Here is a 12,878-nt window from a genome sequence, read left to right as displayed (position 1 = left end):
GCAACAACCTCGAAAACACCCGTTACCGAGGAAGTCAAAATTCTAATGTTCAGGAAAGTGCAGCGACATTTTCGCACAGAGAGGTTGCACAATTTTCCTTTTTCAACTGCTGTCCGTCACACAGAAGAGCTTTTCTTTTTATGCAATGTGTGAAGACATAGCCTCCTTAAGACGGAAAAGTGTTAGATAAATGCTGCTGTCATTGATCGCTTATGTAGTTGGCCGTTTTCACAACGCTTTTGGACAACCCTTACACGCTTGTCATAAATCCGTACCCCTTTTCAGTTTGAATTATGTTGGGATTTTTTCAAATGGTACCATATCCTATTTTTTTCTCTGTCAGAACGTACTATAGTCAATGACTGAGTCTGTGTTGTCTCTTTGCTTTCTTCATGTTATTGTAGTACTCGGCATCGGAAGACGATTCAAACGCAGCAGATTTACCAAGACTCGCCAGCTCTATCCTGAAAATGATCACAAGTTCTCAAGCTCTCTTGAGGTAAAATGATCAGACGAAAATAAACATATGGGGTCATTTAAGTTAGTTAATTTAGTATGGAGGATGATATTAGGCCTTGTCCACACTACGCCGGAGTAATTTGAAAAGGGAGCGTCATTTCTCCGGTTAGGCCTACCGTCCACACTAATTCGTCACGAAAACAGAGCTTTTTCGAAAACGCTCTTCAAAGCGGGGCAATTTGGAAACACCGGCTTTGCGTTTTAGTGTGGAAGGGACACATTTTGAAAGGGGAACTTTGAAATTTCGAAAACGATGACATCACGATAGTTACGTGATTTCCCTGGCCGAGTCTTCCTCAGTTACAAATCCAAAATAACCGGTTATTGTTGCGTTTTCAAGTTTCTCCGGCGTAGTGTCGACGGGGCCTGCATGTTTACTCTAAGTTTTGTCTTTTTTTGTTCCTTTGTAGATCATTCATGTTTGAGGTGAAACATCTTGTATTGTCAGGAGCGCTTGATGAAAACGTTGGCACACTGACGGCGGCTGTTTCCCTACTAGGCGCACTTCAAGGTCTGTGTTGGGTTAAATCTATGCCTTGCGTTTCACTTATTTTGCCATGTGAATCGAGAGAGCTATTGCCCTGTAATTCGGTCGATCAGTGGTTCATTCTTTGACGCGTAGAACTGCAAAAAGTACGCCACAGTATAAGTGAAGTGTGAAGGCACGAACGAACAAGAGACCAGTAAAAGAAAAAACCCGTAAATTGTCTGTACCAGATTCTCCTCCAACTGAAATATGAACTCGCCTTTAGTTCTGCTACGTTTTTTCCTGATATTTGGAAAGGAAGGTATACTGCGTCATTCTCAAGTAGAATTCTTTTTTTTTTTGGCAGGTAAAGCTGATACTAACGTGATTAAAAGTTGCGCCCTTCACATAAATGAAAGGATAAAAGAAAGCAACAGCTCAGAACAAAGGTTTGTTGTTGTTGTTGTTGTTGTTGCCTTCGTCCAATTCGCTTCAAAAAATCTAGAAACTGACCCAGAATATCATACCTTTTATATATTAACTGACTGCCTCTCTGTTTGAATTTTCTGTCTACTTGGTTATAATTTTTGTTCTTTTCGTTTACAGCGAGGACTTGGAAGGCGCTCGTCTTCTCATCCAAAGTTTACTCTCCACCTTACAGATTGTCGTTTGAACAATGTTGACCGCGTTACGAAAATAACTTATCACGTTCATTTTCAGGCTGACTAACAGCAATATAACTCGTTCAGTTTAAAAAGAAAACTAACCTCCGATCGGGTGCTGTCTGTTGTTTTTCGAAAGCTCTTCCACCTACTTTCTCGCTCGTGAAACTGAACGTCTCGTCGAAAGTTTGGGATTTGAAGAAAAACATGTTGGATTTTGTACCAACTGAACTTGGCTCTAACGGTTTTAACACTAACTTGTTTTTCAAAGTGTTTCTTTTAATAACATTTAGCGTCAGTGAGTGTTCTTGTGTTATGTTCTGATTTCCTCAGTTGCGAAAATGTCACTCTTGTAGTGGTCAAAGCTGCCCTCTTGAAGTAACAGTCCCTAATCTGTAGAGAGTAAAACTAGCTTACCGAGGTCTGTATGCCGTGTGCTGCATAAGGACTCTTCAGTCGTTGCTTCTGTAATCGAGTGATTTAGTATTTACGGAGTGAGTTGAATGGATTCCACTCCCAACCTTCCACCCTTGAGTGCCCTTTGTCAAGCCACCAAACCCGTCCCCAGAGATTTGAGATTTTATTGTAAAGTCTTCAGTCGCGTCACTCTACAGTCACAAGTCCTAAGGTTACTGAAGGTTAAAACAGGGGATATTGAAATAGTCCTTTATCTACGATTTCAATTAAAACAGAGCACCGTCCATTTTGTTATGAAAAAAGTCGATCAGGAAATCTAAATTAGAAAAAGCGACAAAAAATAAGTTTGCAACTTTCACTGAGTGAATGAGTGTGAGTGAGTTTGCGTAAATTTAGTTCTTCAGTACTTTAAACACAAACGCATTTGTTTCTGTTTGACGCCCTTCGACGTTGTAAAGAGGAACTTTTTCTTTTGTAACATATTCCAAAATCCCGGAATTTACCATTTCCAGCAGCTTTTGTTGCCATTCCATCATATCCTCGTCGAAAACATCAAAACAAAGCAAACCCCCTGCAATAAAAAGTAAACAAGATAAATAAATAAAGTTGCTGCGAAGTGAAGTACCGATGAAAGAATTTCTCACCCTACAAATATCTGGGACAAAAAGGATGGTTGCAGGGGAACCTTTGTTGCATCCGGAACAAGGTCCAAAATGTGCAAACTATTTGCTCAAGGATGGTCTCCGTAAAATCGCTACGTTCGCTGCAATCATTGCAATCGACAGAAAAAAAGTGGATCTATCCTTCCGACCACCAGAGGGGACCTCCGGCTGGATCAATCAACGACGCACTGCCTCCTGTTATGACCATTATCGCAGCAGTCGCTGCAGTTTCCTTATGACCCACATGCATTAACGATCACCACAATCGTTGAAGAGTTGATTTTATTTGACTTTAGTATATGACTAGCTCCCTGAGGGGGCAAAATAAACCAAATCCTGCGGTGTGATTGTCTACCATAACGGGCAAGATGGCACAGCTATCTTGTCCGCTCGGGACTAGCCACTGTGTCACGCAAGAAACATTTCCCCGAAAGCCATAAAGTAAATATTTTATTGACCACTTATTGACCTGATATTGCGACACTATCATGGTCACTTGGTAAAATTTGGATATGGTAAAAACGTTTTGGTACGTTTGGCTGCATACCAGGTTCGTTTGATACGGCCATGAGTATTTTGACTTGATTATGTCTCGCCAAAATACGAACCAGGACTCAACCAAACTCGCCTGATAACCTGCCGAAGCCTACCAGAAAGATACGGTTAGATATAAATATCCAGCTATTGCTTGCCTTTAGACACAATCCGGCACATTTCCGTCATAGCATTTTGTATGATATGCTTGTTACCAATGGCGTTGACACACGTTAGTGCGTCATATTGTCCCGTTTCAATCTCTAATGTCCTCTGGTCACTAAGATAACTGCAGATCAACCTCCGGTACACATTTTTCTTCTTTGCCTGATTAAGCATTTCTTGCGACATATCCAGAGCATCGATGTTGGTGTAGCCAAGTTTAATGAGCTCCAAACCGGCAAAACCAGTTCCTGCTGCCACATCGATTATTTTAACTTCGTCTTTTCTTTTGGAGGGAAAGGCCTTCAAAGCTGCCACATCTAATGCGTGTGCGATGTGTCTCCAGTTCGTGTAGGGAATTGTGTGCAGCATAGTCTGAAAGTGATAAGGCGTGCGTGTTAGAACGGTGCGCGATGGTGAACTGAGACACGCGTCCGTCCCTCTTCTCGCTCCCGCTACTAATAAAACGCGCGCTGGCACTACGCAAGATAACAAAGAGGGAGCAGAGGAGTCTCTCCTACTTCCAGCTTAATTCACTCTACATTTGCACCGCAAATTGATCTTGTTAATTCACATCTTTGCTAGGGATCAAACACCCATGCACTCTCATTACCTCCCGGTGGGGGAACGCCCATATCAAAAGGTCGGTGATGCTGAAAAGCCAGGGGGGAAAAACTCGACCGAGTGAAAATTGCCCAACCCTCTCCCTACTTAAAAATATAATGGTCCGTGCCTAACGTATCTGTGACGCTAAATTTGAAAAGCTACAGTCTGACAAAGACCTTCACAAGAAAGAAAACGAAGGCAAAAAGCTCAGTGACATAAAGTCTTTTTCCCTTATGACATAAATCTTAGTGATTTTCGCGATTATGTTTACCCAGGATTTTTTTTAAAGAGGTCATTAAGCAATGATTTAAGGTTTTTATGTAAAGTTGTGTTTTGCTTCCCGACAGCCTCAGTTTGTCGAGGCAGAGCGAAGAACAAGAAAACAGCATTAACTGTTGCCTTTGAAAATTTCAACTTTTAGCCGTAAAAAAAATGTCAACTGTAAAATAATTTTAGCCACGAAAGTGAAATTCTCAAGATCTCTTGTCAAGCTTAAGACTTTTTTGTGTCTTGCCTTGCGGTTTGGTAGTACAGGGTAAAGCCGGGAGACTAAGTAGTAACTATATTTGTCCGCAGTTCTTATAATAATACTTTTTTCCATCCCGGAATGATCCTAAGCCCTTTGATATGTTTACAGTGATCAAATTATTATTAACTTATTAAGCAATGGTAATTAGTTTCTAAGGTTTCTGTTAACCGTAAGGAAAATAAATGAACCGTTAGTAGTACAGAAACCAAAATATTAATCTTCAGCCGTAAAAGCCACTTACTCATGGAGACCCTCTTGCACAGTTGATTCTCTCCCTAACCCCCTCCCGCCCCCTTCCATACCTTGTCATACTCGGCTGCCCAGTTGTCATAGATGTTTCTTACATCATCCTTCGTCGCATCTTCGTTTTGTCTCAGCCACTGTAGCTCCTTATGATATTTTTCGTCTATCGGCGCCATTTGACTGTCGGAGTTGTGCTGCATCTGGGAACCTGAACCAAAACAAAAACGGTTCGAGGTCGAGAGCGATGTCTTCTGGAGAACGCAGAGGAGATCTATGCACGACGGGTGTAGTAATTCACAGGGGCTATGTAGAGTTAACCGCTGCTATACACATGCAGTATAGGTCACGGGTGTTTGGGAATCAAGTATACAAGTTTTATAGCTAGCTATTTAGGCTGTGGAGGTGTCTGGCTTTTGTATTCAGGAGATTTAGTTTTTGTCAAAATCGATTCCTGTACGTTGGCATTAGGTGGTCTTATGCCTTCAAAATATCTTTAAAAACAAAAAAACAACAACAACTCTGTGGGACAGTTTTGGTACCACGTTAAAGGACTTCGACTTCCTTTGACCTCTGACTTCAAAATTGAGCTTTTCCAGGTCACATACCACAATATCTAATGAATAACTAGCCTCTAAGTATTAAAAAGTGCAGTCCATTATAAACACGATAACATACTAATAAATGGTTCGTGAAGCATGGAATGAAGTTCATCCTGTCCACAAACAAGTTTTCCAGGGCACAAACCTCAGAAAACAATTTTCTCGTGAAAATGGAAAAAGTTTACTAGCGTTAACTACTATTAACTATATTAACTGAATAACGGCGAAAACATTTCATAAATTGCAAATTTGAGCGGTTTTCGACCTAGATAATTGTGTCCTTTACCAGTCTTAAAATTTTAACAACATTCGGTTGAAACCCGATGGAGATATCGTATTTGAGGTATTGGTGATCCGTCTATTTGGTCATTTTGACAAATAAGGCTTTAAAAAGCTTTATATTTTACTTCAGTCTCCGGGAGCCCAAATTTGCCCTGTGAACGGAGGGGCGTACAGAAGCAGGGGGGAAGGGGTATATCGAAAGGGTTAACATAAATGTTCCATGCCCGAGTGCACCCTGGTCATAGAATTGTTCACCAAGTGTAAGGGGCGTATAAGTTGGTAGAGGAAACAATTTTCAGGACCATGATGCAAAATTCTCATAACTACAAATCTTCCCTGCAAGGTATAACAAAAATGTACTCAATTGAATCCATTTTGTAAGTACTTTTGAGCTGTAAACAACCTTTGCTATGGGTGTTGCTATGTTGAAATACAGCTACAAGTGTCCAGATTTCTTAATTTAAACGTGAATCAAGGAGTAATTAGAGCAAAATCATGTTTTGCAAATGGTCGGAGATGTTGAATCTTCATGTTTAGTAATAAAATGAGTTTCAGAGAAAAGTTTATACAGTATCTGAAGGTATGACACCATCTTAAGAAACTCTCCGCGGGGAGCAATCCTGAACGTACTTACTTCTGTTGCCGTATGCAGAAGTTAACACTGTTGCGTATGCAAAAAAAAAAAAAAGTTCTGAGATCAAAGACCTAAGATTTTGACACCTTTACTAGCTCAAAAACTAAGACCTAAGATTCTCTCCTATTCTCAAAAGGAAGATTCGGTTTAATTATATATCTGCAGATATGTAATTAACCCGTCTCAAGTTGATATATCTATCTGCCTCTTGCCTGCACAGCTCCAAAAGTATCCTAACAGTCTACATTTACGACCGAGTGTTGCCGTTTGCCACTGAGGTTTAACGCCGTAAATTGTGATATCCAGGTTGCCCCTTATTTTAACACAAATTAAAAACAAATTTGTATTCACAAAAGTGCAGAGAGGAGTAGACACGAGAGTAGATAGTATTACGGGTTGTTGACCAAGCGCGAGGTCAATAGGGCAGGACATTAGCCTCGTTCTTCTTTTTTTTTTTTTTTGCGTGTTTATGGAGCGAGACGGAGTCAAGGTCAATTAACACGCAAAAAAAGAACTAGGCCAATATCACTGAACCATCTTGACCCAACAAACTTGGCCAATAAAGGATTTATTATGTCGGATAAAGAACCATTTTTTCTTGCGTGACATAGCACATTATCTCGAACATGCAAGATTACACAGCTGATCGCTTTCAACCTCGGAGCAATTGCGCAATAGCGTGACACGAGGCAGGAATAAAGGGCACTTTGCTATCAAACTGTTTGACAGACAGATCAGATTAACCTAGTCACGCCACATCAACGGCTATCTTTACCAATACTCGTTTGTTTCTGGTGTTAAATAAAGCATCGTGTCATTTAAAAAACAAAGAGTTGTACTAAGTTTCGCACTGGATAATTCTTAAGAACTTTGATCTGGTCATCTGACTCTTTACTTCGTCTGTTATGTCATAAAATTTATCATGTAGAACATGTTAAAAAATGCAATCTCATTGTGTATACAAAATATAAAACATGTACATAAAATTGCGATCATATATTGACGATTTATTTCACCATATTAACTCGTGACGAGCTTTTAAAAATTTTTTTCTGGTTGAGAATCACACGTGTGAATAACTATAGTCAAAAGATTAATAATCTCGTGCTATAATTATTGTAGCACTTTCCATCACATATTTTCTGCCGCGCTCATGGTAAAAAACGACCGCTAATTAAATAAAGTTCTTAAAACGATAAAATCATGTCACTGAGAAAAGAATGGTTAGACATTTTGATTCACAGGCTCTGCTGATTTCGACGAGTAACAGGCACAATGGCCAATGATTCGATCGGGAAGGGGGTAACAGAAATATTAACAAACTGTAGCCAGTTTTGCATACCTTAACCTTGTCAGACTCCTCGTGACAGTCAAATATTATAGAGGTTGGATATCACATCCCGAAATATCAGTGACTATTTTAAAATTGTGATCCACTCTACTATATTTTAACTTGCCACCTGAGAGCTATCTATGGATAGCTTCGAATCAGCTGTTGTGTGGGCTTAGTGGCTTCCTTCGCTTCGTGGGAAAGTTTAATTTACAGCGACCGGCAAACACAACCTTTGTGATCTCACAAGGATGTTGGCTAGTACAAACAGAGCCCTCAAGCCTCGCGCAATGAGCGCCGAATACAGCTCAAGGAAACGAACGAAAACAGCTCTGCTTTTTGTGATTCTACCTCGTAGTGAAATATCAGCTCAAGGAGAGCTCTACTGCTTGAATTGGTATCAGAACGGTCTACAAGCGAGTGCGGCCGTATGCTACTAATAATTCTCAGCAAAAACCAAAAACATATACTGAAATAAATAATCATATCCGGGTAAGCCCTTTTTCAAAGAAGAAATTAAAAACGAACCTGCAATCACCGAAGTCCAAAGAACAGTAGAAAGCAATACGCCGGTACATTAAGTCACAAACCACATGCAGGCCTGATGCGCGTAACATACAACCTCGTCCCCAGGTCCCTCTCTCCTCCGAAAGATGTTGCATGGTGGCGCGAAGATATGAACATTATTTTCGAGCAGTAAAAACAATATTTTACAAAAGAGCGCAGCGAGTGAAAAAAAAAAGTATTGTTTTTAACACTCAAAAGTGAAATTCATATCTTTAAGCCACCGTGTAATTTTCTTTGTATGATATGGACAAACTGATTGTTTGCACAAACAATCGTGAAAACGAGAGAAATGACGTCATCAATATCCTTACTATGGATGATGTGTAAAATACACCACTCGGGTCCCGGATGTAGCTTCCTATGAATTTTACAATTGGTGTATTTTCCACTAAAATACTCAGTAAAATACTCAGTAAAATCTCACCACTGTTCTACCATAGCTAGAAACTAATTTTCCTCCATGCCAATTGTCTCAGCCTGAAAACAGCCAGGTGTGGCGATCGGTAAGATCACATCTTTTTCGAAGTTTTTTACATTAGCAAACTTACAGGCTATATATCCGAGAGTCAACAGGGAAAAGTCGGTGGATAACTAATGAGTGTGATACAGTTCAGAGAAAAATTTCCTAGTAGTTTTGCCTCCATTAGTATCTCGCTTTTTCATGGTCAACCTGGCCACCTTTGTTTTGGATGCCCTTGGATGCAATACTAGATGAGAACAAATTTACATCAACAGATATAGACCTGCATAGAAATTTTTACTATTTTTTATTCGCCACGGTGTTGATTACAAAATTCCTTGAACGATTATCGATATATAAACTTGAGTGCTCTCCTATGTTGTTATATCAAAAACTAGCGTTGAGATTGAGTTCTAGTCTTCTGACGTCATCACAGTACATCATTGATACATGAATCTGGGTACTCTCTTGTAAATTGTAACTAAATGTAGCGTGGAGATTAAGTTCTAGTCTTCTGTCTGACGTCATCCACAGTACATCATCGATAGGTGAACTTAAGTGTTCTCTTATGTTGTTTTAACAAAAAAGTAGCGTGAAGATTGAGTTTTAGTCTTCCGACGTCATCCACAGAGGAGTGTAAACGGAGACTTCGTTACTTTTCCTGCGAGACAACCAAATTATTCCCACAAGGCAAAGCGTCGATATAACCGTCATGGAAAGGACAGCGGGGAGAGTCATACCTGAAAGAGAAGAGATGATTGGTCCTCTCCCCTCCCTAGACCCTTGTCGATTTTATGGGTATCAAAATTGGGAGCACAAACTAAAAAATGTAGACTATTACTTTTAGAACTCTCTGAGGATTTTGGTATGCATTTAATTTTTTTGCTACTAATTACGCGAAATTTTTGGAGAATTTCTGCTGTACCATTTTTCTCCGAAGAACTTTCCGAGCGTTTCGAAAGGTGAACGATACAGTTTAGGATACAGTAGCGTGAGCGGGCAAGATGGTCCAAATTCTGCACTGTGATTGGCCACCAGTCTAAGCAAGATGGCGCTGTATTTTGCTCATTCTGTAAACCCTATCAACATATATTTGATGGTTTGTCAGTTATGGCTACGCACTTGATGTGTTAAATATCGCAGAAAAGATAAAATTCATAAAATGTAACTTTTATTTTCATTTATATTCAAACTTTCAACTTTTATCTTATAAAAAGGACAACGAAGAAAGAAACTTACCACGCAGAGTCGATTTTGTGCTTATGTCTTTTACGTCACTATCAATTGTCAGCGGTCCCTGTGCTAATGGGTACAGTTTACCGTCACTGCTGACGTCACGTCTCTTTCGGGTTTCTTTGATGCATCCTTGTTTACATCTGGAGTTTGGGTTCCCTGCATCACAGATCCTTATATGGCAGTGAATAAACACGAACGGATGATCTGCAATGAACTTGAAACCTTCCGTGATGAATTGGGATATGCCAACTGCAGTTGATGGTATAACACTGGTCGTTTCATCCACAGGACATCTAGATATTTTAAAAAAGCGTTAACCACAACAACAACAACTAGCTTTATTTGCAAAAGCTGTTGTAAAGTAGTACAACAGTAATGATTATCGTGAACATAGTAAGGTTAATAAGGTTATGATATAGCAAGTTACATCGGTTTGATTTGAAAGAAGAATATTGCGTAGATCAAAGCAAGATAAAATGAATTTTGCTAATTGAATATCAACATAATGATTTGTAGAAGTCATAAATTCGCTGACGGCTTAAAACGAAGATAATTGTTTAAAAGTCGGAACGATTTCCTCTATTTTGTTGTTAGTGCATAATTAGAAAGCATTAGAAACCAGCGTGCTATTTTCATTAAAGTAAATATTAAATTAAAAGTTTCTTTTCAGTATCTCTTAAAGGGAATTTATTTTACCAAAATAAATTAATATGAAAAGCAATCTCTTGTCAAAGCCCTGATTTGCTTACAACTCAACTGATTTACATGGAATTAAAGGAGTTAAAGGTTGCTTATAAGAACTGTTTTTAATTACTGGAGGGTTTAATTGACGTGTGTAAATCATGGCTCGAAAGCAAACGTTTACTGAAGAAAGAAAAGTTTAAGCAGGATTTGGATTTTATAAGTTGTACGATTAAAATCGATCGAAGAGGTTATGTTAAAATTCTGAGCTAAAGAAAGATTTGCTCGCATGCGTACGTTTTGGATCGCTTAATCACAAGCCCATTTTAAAGAAACTTTCTGCCTTGAAACAAATTTTAAGTTAAAACTCACCCGTCTCTGATCAGGTTATATTTTGTAGCGTAAGTTCGATCCTGAGAGGGCGTTGCATAACATTGCTCGGCTAAAACTGAAAGAGGTCTGTCATTGGATTTCACTGAGGCTTGGAAGTACAGATCCTGCCTTAGTTTGACTTGCAGGGGGTAATCACTTTGGCTATAGGCTGCTATAAACCTGAATAAAATAAAAGAAAATACGATTAAAATTAAATAAAAACAGTGGTTTTCTATTTCGCGCGTAAAACCAGAACTAGCAGTCACTCCAGCCAATCGCAAAGGACATAGCTAGGCAATCTAGACGAGTGAAAAAATCAAAATTCGTACAAAATGTATATCGCGGTAAAACGTGTTAGAGTCAGTGGCGATTGGTTTTGGTTTCAGCTTTTCAATGGATTAAAAGTGGCACGAAATTTCTTAGCCAATACCGTAGCGAAGTAATGTAAAATTGTTTTTTGATGCTCAAGTAAAAAAGTACTCTATATAGGAAATTTTCCTGACAAAGGCGCAAATTATTAACATCTTACCGTATCTGCGTATGTTGCCAATGCTTAAAAGTGCTAGTAGAAGCCGGCTGTACATATCTGCCAATTTGTGAGGGTTGCAAATTTTAATATTTGAAGTTCCAAAATCCAAAACTAAAAATCCCATTCAACGAAGAGATCAGGGATAAGCAATAAGGAGATTGCCGCTTTTGTATTTTTTTTTGGTCGACATTTGATCGTGAATAAACTGTAATTGTCAATCATAATTATTGAGAGTCTAATAAGTAAACTAAGAAAAATTACGTCAGTTGGATTTTTTTTCTCTCTAAAATGGGCTTGAATTAAAAGAAAATCAGCTTAAGAGATTGATAAAGATTGTCGTTCCTCTTGAACGAAACTGAATTCTTACTAAGTTGTTATCTTTGAACATGCCCAGGGCAACTGTAAAATTTCCTTTCCCATCTTCGTCAAAGACTAATTTCCTGGTATCAGGTTTGACTCCAACAGCAGTCGCATCACCAGAGTTCTTGTAATAACAGCTGAAGGGAATCTCAATCTCGCGGACCCTTGTTATAATGGCATCTTCTTGGACTGGAATTTCCAAGACAGTGTTGCTGTAGATCACAGCACCTTTCCTATGTCTGACGGTAGTGCCGCAACCCGTAAGTGCAGTCTTAAGGGTGTAGTGCGTCGGTGTTTCTTTGGCAACGCAGTTCACATTTCGTAGCGTGACATGCTCACGGTTTAAACCCAGGAGGAGTGTCTTGGGCAGAGTGATTGACATGTCGTTTTGGAGGCAATCTACGGAGACACCCGAGGCTGCAAGAAACAAAGAAAAAAATAGAAAATGCAAAGAAAGATTGGCTCCTTTCCGAATAGAAATGACATAAGAAATAGGCCAGAAATTGTTCCTATCTTTTAAATATCAAATTCGTCTTAGAAATGGAGAATTGTGGGTTTTTTTTTGTATACCTACACAATTCCGGCGATCTGGTGCCAAAGTCAGCTCGGGGTCCGGGCACGAGCAGGTGTAGCTGCCTTCCGTGTTGATGCACTTGTGAGAGCAACCGCCATTTTGTTTTGCGCACTCGTTAACGTCTGCGAGATATTACATTACACATGATCAAACTTCTTCAGTTTCGATATGCCTCGAATGCTAGCTTGGTATAATTTTTCATTAAATAGTCTCTTGTCGATATGAGCAGCTTATGAATCTGCTGAGTATATGCTGAGGTGGTTTACGAAACGATCAATTCTCCTCAAAATAGTTTATACAATTTTGTTCATGTAAACTCTTTGCCAATCAGATGGACTAGCTTGTTTATTCCACAGCCACGGTGGAGACGAACTAGAACAGAATAAATTTGAACTTCAAGAAACATTCAAACATGATATCAAAGACGTCATCGATATCTTACGGAAAAGACGCC

At 39.3% G+C, this 12,878-nt stretch overlaps 3 protein-coding genes across 3 annotated transcripts in view; 1 reads left to right on the top strand and 2 right to left on the bottom strand.

Moving 5' to 3' along the window:
* The window catches only part of LOC145486261 (condensin-2 complex subunit G2-like), a 33,222-nt gene extending 30,816 nt beyond the window's left edge, over positions 1 to 2,406 (top strand). Inside the window, exons 31-34 of the mRNA XM_081464888.1 lie at positions 405 to 499; positions 930 to 1,030; positions 1,353 to 1,434; positions 1,592 to 2,406. Coding sequence (XP_081321014.1) covers positions 405 to 499; positions 930 to 1,030; positions 1,353 to 1,434; positions 1,592 to 1,658 — 345 coding nt within the window. The 3' untranslated portion in view covers positions 1,659 to 2,406. The remainder of the gene's footprint in view (positions 1 to 404; positions 500 to 929; positions 1,031 to 1,352; positions 1,435 to 1,591) is intronic.
* Positions 2,407 to 2,456: 50 nt separating this feature from the next.
* LOC145487764 (methyltransferase-like protein 27) lies at positions 2,457 to 5,000 on the bottom strand. Its single transcript, XM_081466579.1, has 3 exons — positions 4,860 to 5,000; positions 3,419 to 3,797; positions 2,457 to 2,635 (listed from the first exon to the last, which is right to left on the bottom strand). The coding sequence occupies exons 1-3, from the start codon at positions 4,998 to 5,000 to the stop codon at positions 2,457 to 2,459; spliced, it is 699 nt and encodes a 232-aa protein (XP_081322705.1).
* A 2,870-nt stretch (positions 5,001 to 7,870) lies between these two features.
* LOC145487763 (oncoprotein-induced transcript 3 protein-like) lies at positions 7,871 to 12,855 on the bottom strand. Its single transcript, XM_081466578.1, has 6 exons — positions 12,837 to 12,855; positions 12,421 to 12,546; positions 11,862 to 12,267; positions 10,962 to 11,141; positions 9,912 to 10,201; positions 7,871 to 9,412 (listed from the first exon to the last, which is right to left on the bottom strand). Exons 1-6 carry the CDS (start codon positions 12,853 to 12,855, stop codon positions 9,279 to 9,281), a joined length of 1,155 nt encoding a protein of 384 aa, XP_081322704.1. The 3' UTR covers positions 7,871 to 9,278.
* Positions 12,856 to 12,878: the final 23 nt, after the last annotated feature.

The sequence above is a fragment of the Orbicella franksi genome, chromosome 5, assembly GCF_964199315.1.
Source record: "Orbicella franksi chromosome 5, jaOrbFran1.1, whole genome shotgun sequence".
NCBI classification, from domain to species: domain Eukaryota; kingdom Metazoa; phylum Cnidaria; class Anthozoa; order Scleractinia; family Merulinidae; genus Orbicella; species Orbicella franksi.
Note: the sequence above shows the minus strand (reverse complement) of the source record. Positions and strands in the feature narration are given on the sequence as shown.